Consider the following 26613-nt stretch of genomic DNA (forward strand, 5'->3'; position numbering starts at 1 on the left):
ACAATAGTTATTAAGTCAATTTAAATACAAATGATGTTCAGGCACTTTTTTCCCAACCTGGGTAAAACTAAATACTTTAAAACATTTCAACCATTCCTGGCCATCATTTATTCTATCGTCTGACAGATTGACTTTCAGCAATGAAACAACCATTCCTGGTATTCATTTTTTTCTATCGTCTGACGGAATGACTTTACCACTTATTTCTATCTAGCGTCTGAAGGATTGACTATTCTAATCGGTTATCAGGCCATTAGTTTTCTCGTTTGATTTGTTTTATATTTGTCATTTCAGTGCTTTTTATAGCTTACAAGGCTGTATGGGTCTTGCTCATTGTTGAAGGCCTTACGATGATCTATAATTGTTAGCTTCTTTGTTTTTTAATCCCTGGTGGAGAGTAGTCTCTTTTGCAATTATACCACATCTCTTTAATTTTTATTTAGCACAGGACTGACTACAAATGGACGACTGAACTCATAGATGAACCACATTACCAAACTATTCATTCATGTATAGACCTGAGCATTGTATTGTTATGTTTCTTTGGCTGCGTCAGTCCATGAGCTAATAATATTAACATAGTAGAATAACGTGTTGTTAAATGGTATTTGTTAAATCATTTTGCTGCCTGAATTAAAGATATGACGGAATGAAACAATTCAAAAGAAAAATATGGTTCATTAATACAAAAGGTATAAACAAAATAGAAGATTGCATACAGCTACACACGTCAACCATAAAATAACAATATCTTAAGACAGACACATAAATAGGACGTTAACCGCATAATAACAGTATCATGGGACAGAAAATAAATAGGACGTCAACCACAGATTAACAGTCTCCTAGGTCAGGCACATACATTGTTTAGTCGAGTGTAAATTGTATTTGAGGGCTCCACTCTTACTTACCTGCAAGACCGTTGTAATTGCACAACATAATAACAACCTGTTACAATCAGTTGGATAGGACTTATTTAACTAATCATTAGCACAATCACTAAAAAATCAACCATAAAATTACAATATATAAGAGGACTTGGTATTTAAAACCTTCAACTTATAAATAAACCAAGTGTACAAAGACATACATTGATTGGTTTTACCAACTTTATATTGAAAAAACTTCTTTTAATTTCTTGTCATATATGATGTAGAAATTCTCTCAACAAAATATAATCAAGACCAAATTTTTTTCAATAAATTCAATTATTGCTTAACTTTTGGTGTAATTTTATGTTGTAACTTTGGTGTTACACAAAAGCCATAACAAACGTTATACTAGTATATTGTGACCCTTGTTCGTACTTTTAAGCTTAAATTTAAAATAAGTTGGATTTACGATTCAGAGAGAAATTCAGTAAAGGAGAATATTCCTAATTTGGTAACAGATAGAAGTGTGTCCTTAGATGTGCTGTAATAAATAAATGCAACACAACGTTGCCCATTTGAATTTTTATCATTTGTAGAAACTTTTCATCATCAGAATTCAGTAGATATAGATAAAACCTTGACCTTTTCAATAATATGTTCTCATAAACTATGGAGATTGTTGACCCTTCTGAATGTCTCTGATAAAAAAATAAGTATTTATGTTGTTTTAATAGCATTATGTTGTAATGTTTAAGCTTATATATTTTAAACAGGAAATTCAAGGCCATACAAGTGTGCTGTCAGAAAAAAAGTATTGAAATTGTTTTAACAGCTTTTTGTAATGTTTAAGCTTATTTATTTTTAACAGGAAATTCAAGGCCATAAAAGTGTTGGTGGGAGGATGTTACATTGTAAAACCTTCTATGGTTACAAAATTACAGATTTAAAAAGACAGTATATTGAAGGTATTGGAAATACTTATATATATTATAAATATATGGTGGGTTTGAATTGCAATTATATACTTGCTCTATTTCTCTGAGCTTTCAACCATTTAGATTGACATCTTTCTTTGTCCGACTATTCTGAAACACAGTAGATGCTATAAAGTGACATGGCAATGATACATCTCGGCATTTCATCTTTTTTGTTGACCTTACATGATGAAAATGTTTTTCACTTTTACATGAGATTTTTCAATTGAGCTGAGAAGACAATAGCTATACATGGTTATATTACACTACTAGCATATGAAAATAAACAGCAACAATATATTTAGATTGCGCTTGCAAGTTCTTGTCCTTCCGTCAGCGGGATTTTCTGCGACACAAGAGATGATTTTAGCTTCCCAATTGTGAACTTTCCAATTTTATGCAGCAACATTCCAGCAGCACCTGCATACGGAGTATATATCTCCCAGTTGATACGATATTCCAGGGTTGTATTTCCTATCATGATTTCCTTGGTAGAGGGTTGCTGCTCACAAGGAAGCTTTTAAATCAAGACTGCCCTACAGATATGTTCCAATTCTCGTAACTACAATCTCGGCCCCTTTTCCCCGAATATGACATACCGAATTAGACGTATCACTTGTTTTGTACTAACATTAGCAACACGAAGGGTGCCACATGTGGAGCAGGATCTGCTTACAATTCCGGATCACATGAGATCACCCCCAGTTTTTGGTGGGGTTTGTGTTGCTCAGTCTTTAGTTTTCTAAGTTGTGATTTGTGTACTGTTCTTTGTCTTTGTGGCTTTTTCTTTTTTTAGCCATGGCGTGTTCGGTTTATTTTCAACTTGTGAGTTTGAATGTTTTTTTGTTATCTTTCGCCTCTCTTTTAAATCGGTATTATATTAAAAAATGGAATATAATGTGCTTTGTTAATTGTCCAAGAGATTGGACAAAGTGATTTGATACATTACAAAAGTCTTTGACTTATTTGTACTGAAGGGTTCAAACAGTGTAATTCTTTACAAAGTTTTATTTAAAAAGAGTAACTTAACAATGATATATGTTCTAGAGGAACATTTCCAATTGTAAATAAAGCATAATTGATTGGGCAAATGTATTGTAGTATATAAGCAAACCAAACTGCATTTTACGAAAATTCAAAATGGATTATAAAAAATATGAAAGGATATTTATAATTCAAGATTAGGATGAAAGCCACTGTGGACAGTTTATATAATTACAACTTAGTAAATTACAACACTAGGAACAGTAGACTGCCTGTTATATTTTGACTTACATACTTCTTACATTTGTGGAAAGTATATGACAAACGAGACGATTTCAATTTCGAAACTATAAATTTCTCCCACCTTAACAGCAATTTACAAACTTCAACGCATATGGAATATACATTTCCCAACTCATTCGGTATTCAAGAGCCTACAGCTGCTACTCAGTTTATAAAACGTCACCAGTGGCTGAGCAGAAAATTATGGAATCAGGTTTATGTCAAAGAATGTCGCGTCCTTTTTAAAAAAAAAATCCATCGGAAGATACCAAGACCTTGTTGATAAATATTCCTTTTCACCTTCACAAATAATACATGATGGTCTTGAAGTGTAGATTCTAGTTACTGACGTTGTTTATCATCTCAATTACGTGTAACATTGTTCTTTTTATGTGTCTTTGTATATTTTAAACCTTTACTGTTTAGTCCATTTTTGGTAATATCCTTTTGGCGTGGCTCGGTATTTATACATCCCTACATTGTATTATTGTGGTATGGTCATATTTGTATTCTTGTCTTTCATTTTTGCTTATGTACTTTGTCTATAGAGTATCTATAGTCCATTTTGTTTTTCTTTTTTGACAGAGTTGCTATTTTTATAGTGACTGCGATTAGACCACAATATTGACTGCTGTACCCCAATTTTTGACATGTTTACCTATTTTGTCTGGTTGTTTTGCTCACACATTTTGTTGTCAATACCATTGAGTTCTATGCGACTGTCATACAAGTAAGAGGTTTAGCTAGCAATATTACCAGGTTTAATCCACCATTCTACACAAGGAAATGCCTGTACTAATTCAGGAATATATCAGTTGTTTTCCATTCGTTTGATGTGTTTGAGCTTTTGATTTTGCCATTTGATAAGGGACTTTCCGTTTTGAAATTTTATTGGAGTTCGGTATTTTTGTTATTTTACTTTTTATGAACATTCAAGCTATTCATACTAGTTATAATTTGTTTTTGTTATTTTTTATAATGAAATATTATAAAGTACATTGAAGTCATTCTCTTAACTGTTTGGATTCACTTTACCACCTACAAAGAGTCCTCAAGAATATTTACATAATATACACGTGTTTTAGTTGATTAATTTTTATATTTCTAGGCGATTGTGGTATGTGTATAGTTGAGTTCGGAGATGGATTCGCACAGAAAAAGGTAGAGGTTTTGTTGTTTCTTAATAATGTTCACCGAAAACGAATGTTATAAATCCTGCATTTGATTAAAATAAAATTTTTAAAGTCTGTTGGTAATCTTAAATGATAGTCCTGAGAATAAAAATGACAACTGGATGTACCGTATATCGTGTTTTTTCGCGTGTGAGTAATTTTATCTTTATTCGCAGCTACTAAAAAACGCGAAAATTTGACCCCGCGTAAATTTCACTGCAAATTGAAAGATTTATCATTGTTCGAAAGTTTTATACATTATACTGTAAATTACCGAGTCTTTTGTGTTCTTCGACGGATCCCAAGAATGGGCATACTTAATTAAGATCTCTGTTTTCATAATAATTATATTGATTAATCATACATGCCACACCTTTTGACAACGCAGCAATCAGTGACATGTCAAATAAAATTGAGAAAGGAAATGGGGAGTGAGAATGGAAATGGAGAATGTTAATCTATTGATTTGTGTCATAATCCGAACATTTTGCATGTAATGTTAAAATAAAATGAAAATAATTCACATTTACATGGATTTTTGTATATCTGTAATGATCAAAACCTTCAAGTTTTAGCATGTTCCAATGTACATAATTTACGTTCCATAAAAGTTCTCTGAATTATGTGTATTTTTGTTTGTATTAGTCATATTTATTTGTATTCGATTTCCTGTTTTATGTTTAAGTTTATGTTGTTTACATCTTTATCAATACGATATAGTTATTTTTTCGCGTGTATTTCTCATTCAGCAAAAATTATACACAGTGTAAATTTAACCTGCCCATTTTGTCATCAAATCATGAAAAAAAGGCCGACGCGGTATATGTAAGACAATATAAATAAAAGTAATATGACACAAAGTACAACCTAACAGAGAAGACAATGAGGCAAAGATGAGCACCATCCGTCCCGCGGGTCATGAATTTATAGTTTTAAAATGAAACTGTAACATAGAAAATGAAAGAAAAATTCACAAAATCATCGTTACGTAAAATATGTAATGAAAAACATGAAATAAAAATTGTATTGCTATAAAATCAAAAACTTAGTTCAATATACCATGTTCTTGTAGAGTCTGTCTGGTTAAATTGATTGATTGATTGGTGATTGCTTTACGCCTCATCAGCACAAAACGGCTATATCGCGGCAAGAGCTATTTCAAATATTATAATATATATATATATATAATTGTTTTTAATCAGACATGAAGTCCTTCAATTTACTAAAACTTTAGTTTAAAGCGAAAATACTTATTTACAAATAAAAATTCATCAACTAGATAACATGATAAAACTTAAAATCATTTTAAACTAATGCAACAAATTCATATAGCATAAACGATTCGTTGAAATTCTTCACGCACGTTTTAGACCCATACGTTCTTAATGGTAAAACATTGTAGGTTAACAAAATACACATCCAGTAATGTCAAAGATACCCGTTCACGTCTACTTAATTTGACATAGAACGATCACCTGTATGAATGTGTGAGCTCTATTAACACACACAGAACTCATTGTTATATCACATTTTGAGAAGGGACTGACACTGATGAAGGCTATTTGTTGGTCCGAAATATCTGTCAATACGATTTCATTCCATCTTTTTTATATCTTTATCTTTTATCAATATCGTTGCACATCGTTGGCTGCTGGATCCCGTTTGTTGTCACGATAACAAATTATGTCTGTTTGGGTTGCTAATCCAATTTTGTTGATAAAGTGGAAGGTTTAGCTAGCTACTAAACCAGGTTAAACCCACTATTTTCATCCGAAAATGCTTGTTTCAAGGCAGGAATATGACTGTTGTTTTCCTTTCGTTCCGTTGTTTAATATAGTCGAGCGTTTGGTTTTGTCAAGTTATATGGACATTAAGCTTGGAGTTTGGTATTTTTGATAAAATGTAATCATCAAAGATAGACACAATAGTTCTTAGAAAACAGTCTACAATGCAGATTAAGCATTGATAATTGACTGCCTACTAACTAATGTTTTACTTTTTACTACTAGCGCTTTCCAAACAATGTATATCCGATACGATCATATTGCAATATATTCATCGTCATCATAATCTTCAGCATATGTTTTTAATAATCAATTTTCTCTTCCAATTTATTGCATCATAGAACTTTTATTTATAGATTGAGGTGATCTGTTGGGAATCGTTGCGGTTTGGAGATAAACGAAAGTTACATAAACCGTTGACGTGTCTCATATTTGCTAATCGAGAAGTAGATGACAGATTGAAACTAATGGAAGAAGTCATATCTTTTGCAAGTAAGTATATGCAAAGCTTTCTAAATTATTAGAACAAATTACAAATTGAAAAAAAACAATGTCATGTGAATCAAAGGCAATGATTTTAAAATGTTTTGTAGGGAGTCATCTATTAGTGTTTAAATGTCTCCAACCACACTAAGCGTACAGGTGCACAGGGAACTACATGTTCCTTAGTCATATTGGTGACCTTTCCGGTTTTTTTTGGGGGGGGGGGGGGGGGAGGCGGGGGTTTGGGGGGGGGGGGGGTGTAGTCACCTTCTTCGAGAATGAAAATAACACTTTTATAAAAGAGTACTTCATTAACTAGTACATGTGATATCTTTGATACAAAAACACATGATGATAACCTATTCAAATCAATACACGTGCATTTCGAGGAAACAAATTAAAAGAATTATTAAAGACAACAGATTTCTGTATTTTTTTACATTTTCTCTGATATTGCATCTAAAAATTTGCTTATTAAGTGAAAATTCAATGTAGCCACCAAGTACTGTGTCTTGATATATTAAGTCAGATAAAAATATAATGGTATTTTACAGCTTTTTTGGAATATGAAAAACCCGGAGTTCTTGAAAATTATTTTCGATTTCTCTAATATTAGATACAATTTTATGTAATATGATGTCAACATTACCACCAAGTACACTGCCTTAAGATAAGAAGCTCATATCAAATATATAATGGTATTTTATTACACTGTTTGGCAAGGTTTCACCTGATTCAATTTTCAGTTTGTCCACCTCTTTCGCCAAAATAATATATTTTTCGCCACTTTCATAAACATATTTTATCGTTTAAATTTTTTTCTTCTTTGTTACACAAAAAATCATTTTACAACATTGTTGTCTAATCTATTATAATTCTAGCGGAGACATGTAATACAATCTCTGATTCTACATATCTTTTGTTTAATCTGTCTACGTTGTAACAAATAAACACTCAACAATTACCCTTCCGGAGCACCTGAGATCACCCCCAGTTTTTGGTGGGATTCGTGTTGCCTAGTCTTTGGTTTTCTATGTTGTGTCATCTGTACTATTATTTGTCTGTTTGTCTTTTTATTTTTGGCCATGGCGTTGTCAGTTTGTTTTCGATCTATGAGTTTGACTGTCCCTCTGGTATCTTTCGTCCCTCTTTTACAAACATTTACTTTTTTTAAAGATACTGTGAAATTGCAATATAAATCATAAAATCATCATTTTGGACTTCTGGGAACACTGGATTCATTTGCAATAAGTCTATCGGATACTTTCCGTCTAGTTGAAGGATGAAGACTAAAGTCAGAGATTTTTCTTACTTATAAACATTTTTCTTCATAACAACAGATTTCTTTTCCGGACCATCGTTAAAAGAAAAAGTTGAGACATAAAACTATGCTTCAAACACGTGCGTTGCAAAAAAGAATGTGAAGTACCTACTACAAAACAATTACGTCTATCAAAGTTCAAGGAAAAAGGTCAAAGATTTTCTAACTTTTGAACATTTTTCTTCATTTAAACAGTTTCCTGTTCTGGGCCATCGTTTAAAGAAAAAGTTGAGATGTAAAACTATGATTCAAATAAAACACGTGCATCCCTAAACGATTGCTTAGTACCCACTTCAAAATAATTATTTCTATCAAAGTTTTAAAACTATCCTTAAGGTGACATGTGACGCCATTTAACCACACAATTTCATTAAATCCACAATCAACACCCTTTTTTTTTTATTAAATAGTCCATTGTTGCCGATAGCTAAAAAGTGCAATCAGCTGATTATTGATTTTTTTTCACAATCGTACCGCGCGACAAGTTCAAGGTGAAATCCCAGTATCGTCTGATCAGGGAAAAAGTCCGAAAAACCTGAAAACAATTAACAATATAGACGTAGTCAAACGGTTATTATTCATTCGCAAAATCTTTCGCCAATAATGAATTTTAATCGCAACAGTTTTTATTTTTTCTCAAAGTGCGAAAATGGCAATCGCCAGCAGAAACCCATCTGTGGGATAGAATATAGAAAAATTCAAAGAAAAAAGAAACAAAATAAAAGATACCGGATTTCCTGGGAAAAAAATATTTTTAATTTCTCTTATTTTGGATCTTATGATTTTATATTAAGCACCAAAACCTTGCCATCGATTATTCAATTTTTTCTTTCGAAGGAATTCGCTTAAAGAAACGCTTGGATAATAGTCACCCGAGAGGCAAGATATTTCATCTTTGCTGCTTTAAGTTCGTCATCCTCGGCAATTCTGGTTGAAAGCGGAGGGGAACATTTTTTGGAAAATGTGCATACTATTTGGATATAATCTCCAATATACTATCGCTTCACTAAAGTTAAAGACGGTTCCTAGCACCGATTTGATCAGAATGCATTGCAAGACACAACTACTGTGCATTGGAGAATATAAACCTGGAGAAACATAAACAAATGATCAATTATATATATATCTGGCCAAGAAACCAGACATTTCTGTGTCATTTGGTCTCATATGGAGAGTTGTCTCATTGACAAACATACCACATCTTCTTTTTTTTGCATATAGTATATACATAAATTTCCAACAATTGCTTTTAGCCTGTAGATCCTATACAAACATTTATTCAACAACGAGGCACACGAGATATATTTTAGAAGTTTGGAAAAAATGACGTATGTACATGTATATTGCGAACTGTATATCAATTCCATCAACAAAATGGCCGATAGCGGGAATACTAACGAGCACATATATGAGAAAATCGTCAGAATGAATACTCCATAACTGTAAAAAGTTAAATAGCAAAAATACCGACCTCCAAGAAAATTTCAAAACGGAGAGTCCTTTATCAAATGGCAAAATTAAAAGCTCAAACACATCAAACGAATGGAAAACAACTGTCATATTCCGGATTTGGTAAAGACATTTCCTTATGTAAAAAATGGTGGAATAAACCTGGTTTTATATTTACCGAAACCTCTCACTTGTATGACAGTCGCATAGATTTCTACTATATTGACAGCAATGTGTGAGGAAAACAAAAAAACATAATAGGTAAAAATGTTAAAAAACATAGGAACATACACCTCAAGCACGGAGAAACATATTGAAAATAGAGTATATGGGGTATCAATTCATGACAAAACTTGAGACGTCCCTTAGCAACGGTTTGAGAGGGGAATAAGAGTAGGAATATTTGTAGTGTTTTAGATATTACGTCGGTGTGGTCGCTGCTTAGGTGCTGACATGATTCATAACACACTTTTATTTTTAAATTATCAATTGAAAAATTATTAACAAAGTAAGGTTCTTAACCCCCAGTCGAGGTTGACCTTATATTTCTTTGTTTTGAATTGCATCGGTTCGTCAGCTAGTTGATCACGTGTTCCGGTAGTTAAAACTTTTTGGGGTATGTGCGATCCTGATTAACGCCAATTAGGAGATGCACTTCGGTCGCCACAAATGTATAAATTGTTTTCTTTTCACGTTCTTTCAGGACAGACCAAATTGCCTTGTCATTTTGTAGGAACAAGAGTTTTACTGATCTGTGATTCTACCGATATTGCTTTCATCCACTACGAGACAGATAAAGTAATAATTATTGTACGTTGAGGTACTTATGTTCAATAAAAAAAATGTGCAATCGTTGAATATGTATTTTGTATGATTATTATTTTAATTCATTATACATTGTTAATCATAAATGTATGTAACCACATAAGAGTTTGTAAATGTTGGGTCTAAATCTCGTTGAATGATACCAATGCTACATAATATATGGAATTTCAATATTTTCTTAGGAACTTGTAAAACAAGGATTTCGTAGATTCGAAAGAGTGGACATCAATGGATCATGGAAACCAGGAAACGAAATGGATTACTTTAATGAAATTGCAGAATGTATGTTATCTAACAAATAACTACCTTTTTTCTAAATATGACTTAAATATTATCAGTTGTATGACATGTTTATTTATCAAAACATTAATGTTTTTTTCAGTAAAAGGGGCGTGGCTAAATCTAAATAAACATTTTTGGGGGTTTGGTAGGCGAAGTCGTATTGCGTACTAAATTATAAGCCTGATATCCTTAATGAGTGATACATTGATTACTATTTAATAAAGAATGTTTAAAAGATAGATATTGCGTATACCTCTAAGATATAGTTATGATATATTGAATGTTTAGTGTAAATAAAATTACAACCGCAGTGACATCAAATAAATCAGTCAACGTATACGTGATACTTAAAAACTCAAGGAAGAAAATTCAACCATTGTTAGGAAAAAGTTAAATAACAAAAAATACCGAACTCCAAAGAAATTCAAAACGGAAAGTTCTTTATAAAATGGCAAAATCAAACATGTCAAAAGTTCAAACACATCAAACGAATGGAACACAACTGTCATGTTCCTGACCTCTCACTTCTATGACATATAGAAGTTATCTTAAATTTCAGTGAGAGGTTAAATTTTGCTTTGTGTTAACAGCATGACTGGGACTTTGTTTTTTTTATTTTTGTGTTTTTAAGTTTTGTCTAGTGTGAAAGAAGGTAAACGCATTTTAATATTAGACATATTAACATGGTATTATGATGCTGTTTAGACAGTAAAAGGCACAGAATATACGAATAGTCACATACCACGTATGCATGATGCGGTTACTTTGATTTAAACTTGTATTATTACTATTCTCATTATAAATATATTTATGATAATCTATTTATCTATTCTTTTGGTTTTTTTATTTTAAGTCTTTTTTTCATTTCTTTCTTTGGCTGATAAAAGATTTCTTCGGATTGTACGTTGTACCTGTCATTATACCCATTGGAAACAATTGGAAGAGCCAAAAAATGCAGATACCTATTATTCGATTAAAGGTAAAATATTGTATTGCTAAGAACAACATTTGAAAAATCACCGTAGTTTGCATTTTCGCAAAGGATACACATGCACTTTAGAAATTCAAATACCACAAATATATTTCGATGTGGTTAACTTTCACTGAATTGAACAAAGTATACAAAAGATATCAATTTAGATACGTGAATATACTTCAGAGATTTTTTCTCGAAACAATTTAATTTAAATTAAGGAAAGTAATTCTTTCAATATTTTTAACATTAATTTTAGATGTTTTTGTTAAATTAATTAGTCTTCAATTAATGCAAATGAGAATATTTTACAAATTATCGATATAAGTAAAATAACCCTGCATACATGCAACTAGTCAGTGGTTAAATGGGGAAAACTAAGATCTCACTGTCATACGGATCATTTCTTTCAATACACCACCATACTGGCAACACACTTTTCATTATGTGTTTATGTATATAAATCTCAATTAAGGTGTTTTGAAACAAATTCGACACATTTCGGAATTTTTCCCATAACAAAGTTATGAAATCAAATCATGGAATGAAGTACGGCTTTTTCAAAGAGTGTAAAAAAAACAAAATAAATCTATGGAAATCAGAAGAAAAAAACAAGTCATTGGGTTTTGTCTTCATTACATTTTAGTTTAACTCCTACGTTTACCATTTTATGTAAACCAGAGCGACATGTCCGATGTTAGTGTGTTATGGCCGGAAGAAGTTGATCAGAGTTTTTCAGAATACACAACAGATACTGAAAGTGAATGGCTTTTAAAGAAAACAAAACTAGTGAAGGATGATTTTCTGTCTGAAAATGTTAATTCGGAAAACTGGTGTAACTTTGATATTATCGTTTGTCAGATGCTTATTAGAGGTATATTTCCACTATAAGACAACAATTACCATTTTGGATTCTAATGACTCCAGTGCAAGGAATCAATTTGCGTTTACATACGTATTTTACATGAAATGAAAAAGAGACGGTGGTATCCAGCAGACAGTCACAACAAATAATTAGAAGAGAAACAGACAACGCCATGGCAAAAAAATGGAAGGCCACGAACGTTGTAACATGTCCGTTGTCATTTGCGACAACTTGTTTCGTAACGGTCAGACATCTCTGTAAAGCGACAGTAAAATATTCACAGGAATAACTACCACTTAACACATGGAACCCTTTGTTCAATAGCTTCTCTGTTTGCAGCAACCCGTTTTCAAGAATGTATTGTCAATTTCTTGATACAATTCAAACTATGAACAAGTAAAAGTATTCAGTCAACCATACATATACATATCATTAATACCAAAATGTCATTGAAGATTTATGGAAGTTAAAAAAAAAAATACTGCTCATAATAATTGTACATCTGTTGGCTTATTTTCTGTGTCAAATAGATACGAACTAAGAGATAGTTTCGTCCTGAAATTGATCAAAGCTACTCATGGCCTGTTTGGAAAAAATGTTTATTTTTGTCTAAAATGTTTGTAAATGAATTGGTATTTGTATTTACTGCCCACCGTATCTTTCAAAGTCTTTTGGAATATATCTCAAATATAACTTACAAAATTTAAGTGGTCAATAACAATGTATATCTATGTATAAATTGTGTTATCTATTATTTCTAGTGTATATGGACGAGGATTTAGCAGAGCAAAAATTTGTAAGTTGTATTTCTCAGAGAAAAAATATATATATCCTCTCAAATGGGGGAGGTATGATATAAACCATTATTTATCAATTGCAAAAAACAGTTACCTAGTCAAGAATAACACAGTTATCTTTATTATTTTGATTCATAAACCTGTTGCAGTTCATAAACTGACCTATAATGTCCATGTTATGCATAGTTTTTAGTCAAATGATATATGAGCTATACCCCGAAATGCTATTTAAAAAAAAACATAGACATATTTGTAAACATTGTGTAAATTGTACTGACAAGATCCTAAAATGATGCTGTTTTGATTAAGATTTTGCTTTTTTTGCACCCAATGACGTTTGAGCGCTAATGCAGACATATTAGACAAAATTGAAACAAATACATCAGTACTAATGTCCGATCATTGTCTTTTGAACATCTGAGGAATGCTTTTGGTAGAACTGTAATACAATTTTGATCAGAACAGTTCTATGCTGTTTGGGTATTGCTCATTGTTGATGGCTGTACGGTGACTTATATTTTTCATTTCTACCGTCATTTGGTGTCTGATGGAAGGTTGTCTTATTGACATATCTTCTTGTTTTCATACTTGGAAGACTAAACAATAGTAAAGACATTTTCATTCTTTAATATACTTTTTAAACTTATCCAATGCAATAAGTTCAGTGCTGTTAGACAAATTGCTTGCAGTCAATTAAGATCTGTTCAGTCAATGTTCAAATTGTTTATTAGTTGTTCTTTACCTGTACATATCAACATCATTCTGACCGTCTGAAAAGCTACTGAACAATACTAAATTGAATGCAAACAAATTGACAATTGAATCTAATGTCACAATTTTGCGGCGGGACTACTTAAATTATGACTTTATAGTTGGCCAGAAGTTTTGCAGTGATGAGTTGTAACGTGTGAGCATTTGTGGATATGTCAAAATCGGATATGTCATGTTATCCGATACTTTGAATTAAAAGTGGGACATACTCTGCACGACAAAGGGTTCATTCTTGTAGATGTTTCATTTTCTATGTCAGCACTGGTTACTTTTTATTTTTATTTAGTTAGTTGGAAAGAAAACTAACAAAAAATGCGATTTCTAATTTTTTGTTTTTATATTATACTTATGTTTCAATAACATGGCATGAATTTTATGTTTCAGAAAGAAATACATGCATACAATCATACTGCATTGTTCATGTACCTTTTGAAGAAAGGGGAGTGGAATATTCCAAAAAAGTACATAAAATGGCCAATCGATCTGAAGAGGGCTCTAGAATACATATATGAGGAGGTGAAGGTTCTAATGTTGTTAACAGTGTACAAAAAGAATGAAATAATTATCAATCAGTTATATGCGTGAATAAAAAAACATCTTCATCAACATCTACATCCGGTGTTCCCCATATGATTCACACAACAGGCTTTCAAATAAATCAGCTGTGGGTAAAAAGAACTGAGACAAATATGCACCGAACACTGAACAAATAAATAAAAGAACTGAGACAAATATTTACCGAACACTGACCAAATAAATAAAAGAACTGAGACAAATATTCACCGAACACTGAACAAATAAATAAAAGAACTGAGACAAATATTCACCGAACACTGAACAAATAAATAAAAGAACATATAAACAACATGCATATAATGAATTGACTCATAGATTTAACTTGATACTGTACTGCTTTACTTTATAATGAATTGACTCATATATTTAACTTGATACTGTACTGCTTTACTTTATAATGAATTGATTCATATATTTAACTTGATACTGTACTGCTTTACTTTATAATGAATTGACTCATATATTTATCTTGATACTGTACTGCTTTACTTTATAATGAATTGACTCATATATTTAACTTGATACTGTACTGCTTTACTTTATAATGAATTGACTCATATATTTAACTTGATACTGTACTGCTTTACTTTATAATGAATTGACTCATATATTTAACTTGATACTGCACTGCTTTACTTTATAATGAATTGACTCATATATTTAACTTGATACTGTACTGCTTTACTTTATAATGAATTGACTCATATATTTAACTTGATCCTGTACTGCTTTACTTTATAATGAATTGATTCATATATTTAACTTGATCCTGTACTGCTTTACTTTATAATGAATTGACTCATATATTTAACTTGATCCTGTACTGCTTTACTTTATAATAAATTGACTCATATATTTAACTTGATACTGTACTGCTTTACTTTATAATGAATTGACTCATATATTTAACTTGATACTGTACTGCTTTGCTTTATAATAAATTGACTCATATATTTAACTTGATACTGTACTGCTTTGCTTTATAATGAATTGGCCTAACCAATCTTTACATATTTAACTTGATACTGTACTGCTTTACTTTATAATAAATTGGCCTAACCAATCTTTACATATTTAGTGTTTATTTTAAAAAGGAGTATGAATATATAAAGGAATTATGGTTAAACCAGAAATGTTTTACCGACATGGATTACAAACTGCCTGATCACAAAGGTTTGTATCAAATAGTAATATGGCGAATACTTAAATTGATTAAAATTAAACCTTGACACCAATATTATTATTCGAAAATTAAAAGTATTACTCTGATTAATCTTCAGCCTAACAAAAACTTAAAAATGAAACCATGGTTATGTCATAGATGTCTTTGTGACATACAATTGTTTGTCTCCATACTGAGTTGTGACTTTCTTCTTAAAGATTTGGAAGTATGCAATTAGGTAAATATTCTAATGTAAATTAGGACTTCCTGTATTAGTCAAGTGCCTGATACATTTATTAAATTTGAGACAACTTCATCCAATATAACCCCGATACAAATAAATCCAGAAGTTGTGCTTTGCGATGCGAGAATTCAGACAGCATTTTGGCGTGTCAAATATTTCGAAAGCCTTTTAAATTCATATATCTATAGCTTTGTAGTGGATTTCATTTAACAATATTTGATTTGATTGTATCTTCTGTTTTTGTTCAGGCTAGTTTTGTTTCGTTTTGCTTTGCTTTGTTTTGTTTTGATTTGTTTGTTTTGTTTTGTAGTACTTACTTCAATTTAGTTGAGCATGGCATATATAAATGTAAAAAAAGATGTGGTATGATTGCTTATTAGGCAACTCTTCACCAGGGACCAACTGACAAAAGTTAACAATTATATACAGCCTTCAACAATGAGCAAAACCCACACCGCATAATAAGCTATAAAAGGCTTATATAATATATAACCGGGAACATTTGTGTAAAAGTAAAAACTATCAAAATCAGTTGAAAAAGGCTTAACTCACCAGTTCGATACGAAGAACATAACAAAAACATAACAAAAAAACAAAAGAAAGTACAGATCTGAGAGTCCTCGCAGTTACTGAAAGCTAGTTAAAGGTCAATAACAACTAATAAAAAATGTCTAAGACTAAAATATTAATCAATACATGTCCAACATCCAATGGATTAAGTGTTAAAACGTCATTAACAGTCAGAAAAAAACATGACCTTGTGTAGTTAAATGACTTCAGATATTAATCTTATAGAATAGAGTTATATTATTAAATTGGTCATTTATAGTATAAGTTTACCGGAGCCATTTACAAGTCCGGAAACTGATTCATAGCACCATTTGGAATGGTTTCATTTATAATTTGTATAACAGATTTACAATTAGAAGAATTATGATAACTTAAAAGGAAATGATAAAGTCGTTAAAGTGTGAACATGTACGAGAGTTGTATTACCTAAGATATGTACATTTTGTAAACGCTTTACGATGTTCCTGCTAGAAAATAGGACGTTGACAAAAAGTTGAAATCATTATGTTTGTGATAGATTATAGCTAGACGTCCTTACTTATTGTCAAAATCTAGAAAAAGATGAAGGACTGAAGCACTTTCTGATTACGGGATTATCCTGAATCACAAGTTTACTACGATATATGAGATGCAAGCACTCACTGAAATGAAGGTATTGATTGACTGGAACCCTCAATATATCTGAAATTGAAATTGAAGATCTTTGCAAGATTTTTTTTTTCTATTTTTCTTCAATTCTGCTTCATATGAGTAACAAAACCAAGTATACCAGTATGGGTGCAAAATAAGAAGCATTGGCATACCGGGGGTTGAGATCTCACAAAACATGTTTAACCCCGACTCATTTTTGCGCCTGTCACAAATCAGGAACTTCTTGTCTTTGTTAGTCTTGTATGTTTTTTTTTTAGATTTTGGTTCATTCATATGTTTCGGAGTTTAGTGTGACGTCCATTTTCTCTGAACTAGTACACATTTTTGTTTAGGGGCCAGCTGAAGTCGGTCTCCGGGTGCGGGACTTTCTCTCTGTATTGAAGACCCATTGGTGGCCTTGGGCTATTGTCTGCTCTTTGATCGGATTGCTGTCTCTTTGACATATTCCCCGTTTCCATTCTCAATTTTATTTAGTACGTGTATCCGTTTAATACTTCATTTATTGATTTTATTTCTAACCGTATGTCGAAAGTAATATTATAAAAATCTGTGTCTTATATATTACCTTATTTACATTTTATTAGTAAATGATATCAAATGATGCTGTTTGTTTTAAAGGTTTTACTGGACCAGAAGCAAAGCTTATGAATAGGGATTCTGAATGTTACGGTCTTGTATTTTTGGCTTTGCTGCATAAACAGTACTGGATTGGTGCCCAACAGCTTGTAGACTTGGAATATGTAAGTTCAAATGAAAAGATTTTTATAAAAAGAAAAATAGTAAATATAGAACCGACCAGTAAATCGTTGACTAATAGCACTTAGTATCCAGTAGTATTTCACGACATTTGAATACTCATTTCTAATTTAGATCAAAGGCGGCAATATATGGAAAGAACATTATTCCCTACGAGTATTCAATGCATCTCTAAACAGAACAAAATGAACTGGTTTCCGACGTCTTATTGTGTGATAGCTAATATTTCCAATCTGTCTATGTGTAGATTTGTTATGTAGAACTGAATGAATTAAGTACAATAATTTAAAAAAAAACAATAACATATAAGAATACTAAAAATCCAACAGGTTCTGTAAATATGGGAAACATTAGTTTACCGAGGTTATCATATCGCCAAAACGATCATAGTCAACTTTCCTCAAATTTCTGTTGACGCGGTTGATGTGTAAGGGTAACACCCATGTTGGTTATTGATTGAAGGGATATCATCAGTATGTCTGAAAGTGAAACTAAAGAACTTTGCAAGGTGCATTTTGTTTTGTCTTTGACAAAGTTCTGTATGAATTCTGCTTTATACTGGTACAAAAAGAAGTAAGCAAGTTAGTATAAGTAGTGGCGGATCCAGAAATTTTCATAAAGGAAGGGGGGGGGGGGGGGGGGCACAGACTGCCACAAGAGGGGCACACTTAGTCATGCTTCAGTGATTCCCTAAATAATCAAACACATTTTCCGACAAAGGGGGGAGGGGGGCACCCTGCCCTCCCTAAATCCGCCTCTGATAAGTAGTTCCCCTTAGAATACCGACTGTTGAACTATCAATCAACCAAACTCAACCACAGTGTCGTTTAAAAAGTCAAGCACATTCATTATGTCTTTTTCATTGTATTTTTTTGTTTAAATCGGTGTAATTTTTTTTTTTACAAAATAAGATTAATCACGGCCATAAAAAGGAATTTGTATCTACGATCCCCATTTTTGTAAAAAAAAACCTCTCTGTTTCATGAGACGATGTAGTCGATCTGTCATTTGTGCATAGGTAATAGTAGTGCCATTCGTAGAAAATAAAAAAAAACATTTGATATAACTGCAAAACAATAAATATTCTGATTAAAGATTTTGTAGTAGATCTTTAGAATTCTTAAGAATCCACATATGACCTACGCCGCTGGTTGTACATACCTCATCATAATATATTCAAAGGTCATCTTTTACTGCAAAAAGAATTGAACATATGGTAGTCGGTATTTAAACATTCGATTTTCAAATGTTTGGCTTTATTTACATTTTACTTGCATTGGACCATTACCGCTGCTGGTATACATGTTTAATCTTTGTTCTAATTCCGATACATCCAGATACTTCTGGAATTGTAGTTCATCATACAATCCTTTTATTATTAACTGTTGAAATAGTTTCTACTCTCATGTATAGAATAAAAAATTGAAAACAACACGTTTAATAATTTCATTCGTACGAAGCGCTTTTCTGAATTAACCTTCATCAGGAACGCTCAAAGCCAAACATTTGAAATCCGAGGGATGTATAAGTACCGAAACAGTTGAAGAGCTATATGACAAAAAAAACTAAAACAAATAGCCAAATTCATCTAAGGTCAACTTTGTCTGAGAGAATTGAAACCTTAGTTTCTTTATAATTTCAAAATTTATAAACAGACAATTTTAGAAAGGTTTGTTATAAATCATGTCAGTACCGAAGTACTGACTACTGAGCTGATGATACCCTTGGGGACTGATAGTCCACCAGCAGAGGTATCGACCCAGTGATGTAAAAAATTGAAAACAACACGTTTAATAATTTCATGCGTCCGAAGCGCTTTTCTGGATTTACCTTCATCAGGAACGCTCAAAGCCAAACATTTGAAATCCGAGGATGTATTTAGCTGACATAATCCGTATTTGGTACGACTTTAAAAATAGGGGTTTGAATGCTCTTTAACTTTATACTGAATGTTCGCCTTCCAACTTTGTTTATTGAAGCGCTACTGAAAATTCGTATGAAGACGAAATACAACTCAAATTAAAATACCAATTTTAGAACGATACAATTTTATTTGTTAAACGCCCGTCTGACGCACTAGATTACAAGCCTTGTAGATGTGATGAGTTTATATCAAGGAAATTATCATATAGTATACCCTTACAGAAACGCTAACGATACCATACATCAAATGACGATTGATTGATTGATTGATTGATTGTTGGTTGCTTTACGCCGCATTAGCACAACAAGGCTATATCGCGGCGAGAGCTAATTCGAATATTTTTTACAATTTAAAGCATATTCTTAAAATCAGACAAAAGGTCCTTCAATAAAGTAAAATTCTAGATTACAGCAAATTGATTATTTACAAATAAAAATGAACATTAAGATAACGTGATAAAATTTAAAATCGTTTTAAATATAATAACATTTTTATATTTTAGAATATATTCCAACTTCTTTTAAAAATGAAACAATATTTGTAAATGAAACATTATTAAATAAATCATACATATTATTGACATTGAAATGCTTCTTACGAATATCAGCAAAGTCAATACAACTGATTAAAACATGTTTAATAGTATACTTGCAGTTACAAGGTATACATTGTGGTTCTACTTCATTTTTTAAAAGATATTCGTGTGTTATTCTAGTATGACCAATACGACATCTAGAAATAACACACTGACCTTTCTGCACATAAAATTATTGAAAGGTTTACATAAATTAGGTTTAATTTCATGTAATTTATTACCATCTTTTTTACTCCATTCATTTTTCAATATATTAAAAACATATTCTCTAATATTAGATTTAAAATCAGTATATGGTATATCACAGTTAGATAAAGGGTCACCCAGGGCATTCTTTGCCTCAAGGTCTACAGCTGTGTTTCCAAGGATTCCAACATGACTCGGCACCCATAGAAACAATATTTCTTTAAGAAGAATTTTTTAATTCCTCATTACATATAAAATTTTGAGAATTGTTGGATTTTTAATTTTAGTATTTTGTATAGCTTGTAAGCATGAAAGTGAATCAGAACATATAATAAATTTGGATTTATCTGAAGAAGCAATAAATTTCAAAGCCAAAATTATTGCTTCTGCTTCAGCAGTAAAGATCGATGCATCAGATGGCAAACGGAGAGTTGCAGCTCTGTCCCTGAAGACAGCAGCAGATGCAACTCTGTCACCATCTTTTGATCCATCAGTATAGACAGTTGAGAAATCTGAATAATTGGCTTTGATTTCAGCATAGTGTTGCTGAATTAAAAGAGGATTTTTTTTTTTTTTATTGTGTTCACGGAGATCAAATATCATTTTTGGTTTGGGAAGTTCCCATGGAGGACAATTGCAAGTTTCAACTTGAGCAACAGATTTTTAATCAAAAGAAGCTAAATGTGGTTTTAAACGTATACCTAACGGAGGAATTTTATTTTCATGTTTTGCAAAAATATCTTCATAAATTGGATTAAAAACACAGCTGTAGGCAGGATTATCTGAGTAGGCTTTTAGTTTGACAGCATATTGAAGTCCAAGCTTCAAACGTCTGTTAGAGAGTGAGTGCTCATCAGCCTCTACATACAGACTCTCAACTGGTGAGGTTTTAAATGCGCCAAGACAGAGACGCAAACCCTGATGATGATGATGCACAGCATCGAGAATCTGTATGTAGGACTTCCTTGCAGAGCCATACACTATAGAGCCATAATCTAGAAATCTATATAAATTAAGTAAAATGTTGCGATGCCCGACTGAAAAAAATATATTTACTCTTACGTTAATTTATATCTGAAAAACCCGTATTGCAAATTGTGTAAAGAAGCGAAGAATTCAAACCACAAAATATCAGTTTATTCGATGAAGTTTATTTAAAAAAATGAGAACAAACAAAATATAAAATATATATATATCTATATATATAAACAAGTCTAAATTGAAAAACAACGTTCAAACCTATGGTTGCATTGGATAAAAACCGCAATTTTTATACGTGTGCATGCAAAACAAATTTCATGGTAGAGGGGTCTAAATACAGCACAAACAACATTTTCCAAAATACCAAAAAAGTGAAAAAGTATATTTTAACAAAACGCATTTGACTAGCAGGTCGAACAACGGATGTTCTTAAACCCTGCTGACTGCCATGGCGATTGCCAAATAAACGGATCACCAGATGTAACAAAATAGATCTTAATTCTTAATTTAATACCAAACAGAAAACAATATAGGTTCAGATATAATATCTTATAAAAGATGACCAAATTAACATTTCTTCATTCAGATTGGGAATCATCATCTTCTTGTTGGGTGTACTATATTAGAAGATGAAATCAGAAATTGGAAAACAGCGACACACTTGAAGGAAAAACTACAACGTTTAAAAAAGTAATGATGCAAATAAAATACAACATATTACAACGTGTTTAATATTGATTGATTGACTGCTGACTTAACGTCCAGTTGCAATTATTTCATGCGTTTAAAGGACGAATGCTTTAAATACCTCGACGTAGTTTATGCTTCTTGTGTAGCCAAAGCATTTATGTTGGCAATCAAATGTCAATTTTGCGATGAGATGTGCATTGTAGCATAGGTCTCAAAAAACATGTTTTACCCCGCCGTATTTTTGCGCCTGTCCCAAGTCAGGAGCCTCTGGCCTTTGTTAGTCTTGTATCATTTTTAATTTTAGTTTCCTGTGTATAATTTGGAGTTTAGTATGACGTCCATTATCACTGAACTAGTATACATATTTGTTTATGGGCCAGCTGAAGGATGCCTCCGGGTGCGGGAGTTTCTCGCTGCACTGAAGACCCATTGGTGGCCTTCGGCTGTTGTCTGCTCTATGGTCGGGTTGTTGTCTCTTTGACACATTCCCCTTTTCCATTCTCAATTTTATTTAATAAATCTGATATTAAGATGGTACCTAACACTACAGGGAGATAACTCTGTAAAAATCAGCTAAACGTTTTAATTACGTTGTATTGTTAAGGGAATATTAAGCTTCTCAATGATCAAAATTGGTGTTTGTCAAACTGCTATATAACCAATGAAATTTTTCTGATAAAGTGGTTGGTTCAAATTTTTTGAAATTTTTATATTTTTGTCAAAGGGTCAAAGTAAACATTTGGTCAAAATTTTATGAAAATTAAACGAGCCAAATTAATATTAGTCAAGGTGTTGGGTGCCACCTTAAAAGACTAATTTAAAAGTAGCGTTAACGTTTGTATTTTAACATCAACAGCTTATTACGACCTAAAGGTACAGTTGACGTCACTGATTTGGTCATGCATTTGAAAAAATATAAAAACATATGATTAAATGACAAGCCCTCATTCAAAATAGCAATTTTAGATTAGATGATTTGTGAATATCTTCAAATGAAATGACTAGAAATTTGAATCTTAATAAACAATATTCCACATAGAAATGACTTGCTTGTTTTGTAAATCTACTTGACAAATTTCTTTTCTGCATGAGTGTTAATTGCTTGATTTTATTGATAAATCATTTTCTTTTTTAGTCTTTCACACAATTTCATGCAGGGGAACACAGAAACACAAGGTGTTAGTCTGTTCGTCTGTCCCATCCTGTTCCCTCACATGTTAATTCTAGGCAGTTTGCATTTGATGGAAATTATATTAAATGTACAAATCAACAATGACTCATACTGAATCGAAAAATCTGTACCTGTCAACTATTTTTAATGGAGTTTTTTCCCTTGGAAATTCGAATTCATAAAAGTTGCATTCTAGGCGCTCCAATATTAATATTCCTTGTCCAATTTTCGTCTCCTCTAGGAGAAAGTTTCAGAATATGAGACATGGCGTAATTACTGGAATGCGACGGTGTAGATTAAAAACTTTATATTTTAGAAGTTACAAATGGCTTATGTTATGTAATTTCTATCTGTCATTTTTTCATTGACCTTGACCTCATTTTCATGGTTCATCAATCTTGAATAACACCACTGGGTCGATGCCACTGCTGGTGGACGTTTCGTCCCCGAGGGTATCACCAGCCTAGTAGTCAGCACTTCGGTGTTGACATGAATATCAATTATATGGTAATTTTTTTATAAATTTACTGTTTGCAAAAGTATGAATTATTCGAAATACTAAGGATTTTCTTATCTCAGGCATACATGTAGATAATCTTACATAGAAAATAATATGCTCTTTTAACTTGAAACTGTGAATCGTTGAAGTGTAGGTATGTTCCCTATGGCCATGTTATTACGTGGGACCTCAATATTGTCCAGGACAGTGAGGTTAAAAACATCTCTTGATTCTTATTTAAATAAATGTATGAATGTTGTAGATAATGAAATATCACATTTTGAAAATAATTTAGAAGTAAATAACAGAGTACATAATACGCTTATTTCCAGAATAAGAAATAAACTTCAAGAACTTTCAAAGCGGTTTGTGTTTGTACCGGCCGACAAAGCAGCCAACAATGTGGTAGTGGTATGCTGTAAATACTACACGTACCTTCTTAAGAATGAAATTTTATATTCATCTACATTTAAGTCCATGCGCTCCACAGATAGTCATATAGTAAATAAACATATCATAACAACATCACAGCTTAAGACTTCTACTGAACATTTGAAGGTCCCTACTATGTATTGGTTACCTAAACTACACAACAAACCAGTAAAAGATTGTTTCATCTCGGCCTCTAGTAAGTGTTCTACAACCAATCTTTCAATGCTTTTAACAAGTTTCTTAACTACTATCAAAGAGCTTATCATAAACTATTGTAATAAAATATATGAAAATAGTGGAATTAACTATTTTTGGAGTAGTAAAAAGTTCTTTGGATGTTTTAGATAAATAACGTGCTTTTGATGGTGCTTTTGATTCTGTTGACAGTTTTGACTTTTCTACTCTTTACACTACACTTCCACACAATCTTATCAAACAAAAGTTTTCCTATTTAACATGTTTAATTAAATGGTCGTTTGGTAAATCTGAATGCAAATATATTTGCTGCAAATCATTACAAGCCTTCTTCTCTAATGAGAAAGGCAAATATGCTGATATACTTACTGAAGGTGTGATGAGATTATTGAAGCTGTTAATTTTCTCCTTGATAATATTTATGTACGTTTCGGCAACAAAGTTTAAAGACAGGTTGTAGGTATTCCTATGGACACTAATTTCGCCCCTTTAAAAGCAGACTTATTTTTGTACTGTTAAGAATCACAGTTTATGACCAAACTCAGAAAAGACCCGTCTAAATTGCATTTAATTGATAAATTCAACAACACTTACCGTTATTTTGATGATATTTTTTCGTAAAATAATCAAGAATTTTCTCAATATACTGCCGAAATTTACCCACGGGAACTTACTTTAAATACATCAAATTTAAACGGTAATAACTGTCCTTTCCTAGATTTAGATATTTCGGTTTATAACGGGAAACTCAACACTAAAATTTACCACAAAAGGGACGATTTTTCGTTCCCTATTGTTAATTTTCCCTTTTGGATGGTGATGTTCCTTTAGCACCTGTGACAGTGTTTATATTTCACTACTCGTTCGCCATGCCCGTGTCTGTTGTGACGTTTTTGTTTTTAACGAACGTAATCTATGTACGTAATCTAAGGGCCCTTTATAGCTTACTGTTCGGTGTGAGCCAAGGCTCCATGTTGAAGACCGTACTTTGACCTATAATGGTTTACTTTTATAAATTTTGACTTGGATGGAGAGTTGTCTCATTGGCACTCATACCACATCTTCTTATATCTAATTACTGGTAAACTATTAAGCCAGGGATTTTGTTACCACAAATTACTTAAAACCTTCACTAAGTTCTTCCATAGATATAACGATGTGGTTTTGAAGTTTGGTTGTACCTGCAGAAAACTAATTTCAAACGGGATAGCACATCCTTTTTTTTAACGGAAATGTTTTTTTTACCGTGCCTGGAAATTTAGAAACGATCCTGGTAAACTTATCGATCCTTTATATAAACTTATTCTAAAAGGTTACCAATTCAACACTGTAATTAGATCATTGAATTTTGTTTTTATTGGTATTAATATTGATTTTGTTATCAGTAAATTAAAAGCAAACTAAAAATTATTGTTATATACATATACACATTCATGGATCTACAATTTGTCGATACCTGTATCTTGGCGTTGCACAAGGTCATGTTTTCTCTGACTGTTTATGACGTCTTTACACTAAATCCATTGGATGTTGGATGTATACTGATTGATAATTAAGTCTTAGATGCATGATTTTTTTCATTAGTTGTTAGTGGCTTTGAACTAACTGTCAGTAACTGCGAGTACTCTCAGATCCGAATTTAGTGTCTTTTTGTTATTGGTATGTACAAGTACCTGGCCATGTCCACTTGTATTTGTAATATTTGTATTTTTATCCATCTGATGAGTTAAGCCTTTTTCAACTGATTTTTATAATTCGTTCTTATGTTGTACTGTTACACCACGGTCCCAGGTTAGGGGGGGGGGGGGATCCCGCTAACATGTTCGACCCCGCGACATTCTGTATGGGTATGCCTGTCCCCAAGTCAGGAGCCTTTAATTCAGTGGTTGTCGTTTGTTTATGTGTTACATATTTGTTCAACGTTCATTTTTTGTACATAAAACAGGCCGTTATTTTTCTCGTTTGAATTGTTTTACATTGTCATTTCGGGGCCTTTTATAGCTGACTATGCGGTATGGGCTTTGCTTATTGTTGAAGGCCGCACGGTGACCTATAGTTGTTAATTTCTGTGTCATTTGGTCTCTTGTGGAGAGTTGTCTCATTGGCAATCATACCACATCTTCCTTTTTTATTAGCCGTATTTGGCA

General features: G+C 32.1%; 1 protein-coding gene and 2 long non-coding RNA genes across 3 annotated transcripts; all 3 read left to right on the forward strand.

The window, feature by feature from the left end:
• The first annotated feature begins 140 nt into the window (after window positions 1-140).
• LOC127732250 (uncharacterized) lies at window positions 141-10140 on the forward strand. Its single transcript, XM_052241331.1, has 5 exons — window positions 141-158; window positions 1741-1837; window positions 4221-4273; window positions 6425-6560; window positions 10025-10140. Exons 1-5 carry the CDS (start codon window positions 141-143, stop codon window positions 10138-10140), a joined length of 420 nt encoding a protein of 139 aa, XP_052097291.1.
• Window positions 10141-10333: 193 nt separating this feature from the next.
• On the forward strand, window positions 10334-12269 carry LOC127732298 (uncharacterized). The gene is made up of 3 exons (XR_007996166.1): window positions 10334-10428; window positions 11316-11407; window positions 12048-12269. It is a non-coding gene; the product is annotated as an uncharacterized LOC127732298 (long non-coding RNA).
• Window positions 12270-15509: 3240 nt separating this feature from the next.
• On the forward strand, window positions 15510-22094 carry LOC127732300 (uncharacterized). Its single transcript, XR_007996167.1, has 3 exons — window positions 15510-15583; window positions 17656-17777; window positions 22066-22094. It is a non-coding gene; the product is annotated as an uncharacterized LOC127732300 (long non-coding RNA).
• Window positions 22095-26613: the final 4519 nt, after the last annotated feature.

This window comes from Mytilus californianus, unplaced genomic scaffold, assembly GCF_021869535.1.
Source record: "Mytilus californianus isolate M0D057914Y unplaced genomic scaffold, xbMytCali1.0.p SCAF_23, whole genome shotgun sequence".
Lineage (NCBI taxonomy): Eukaryota > Metazoa > Mollusca > Bivalvia > Mytilida > Mytilidae > Mytilus > Mytilus californianus.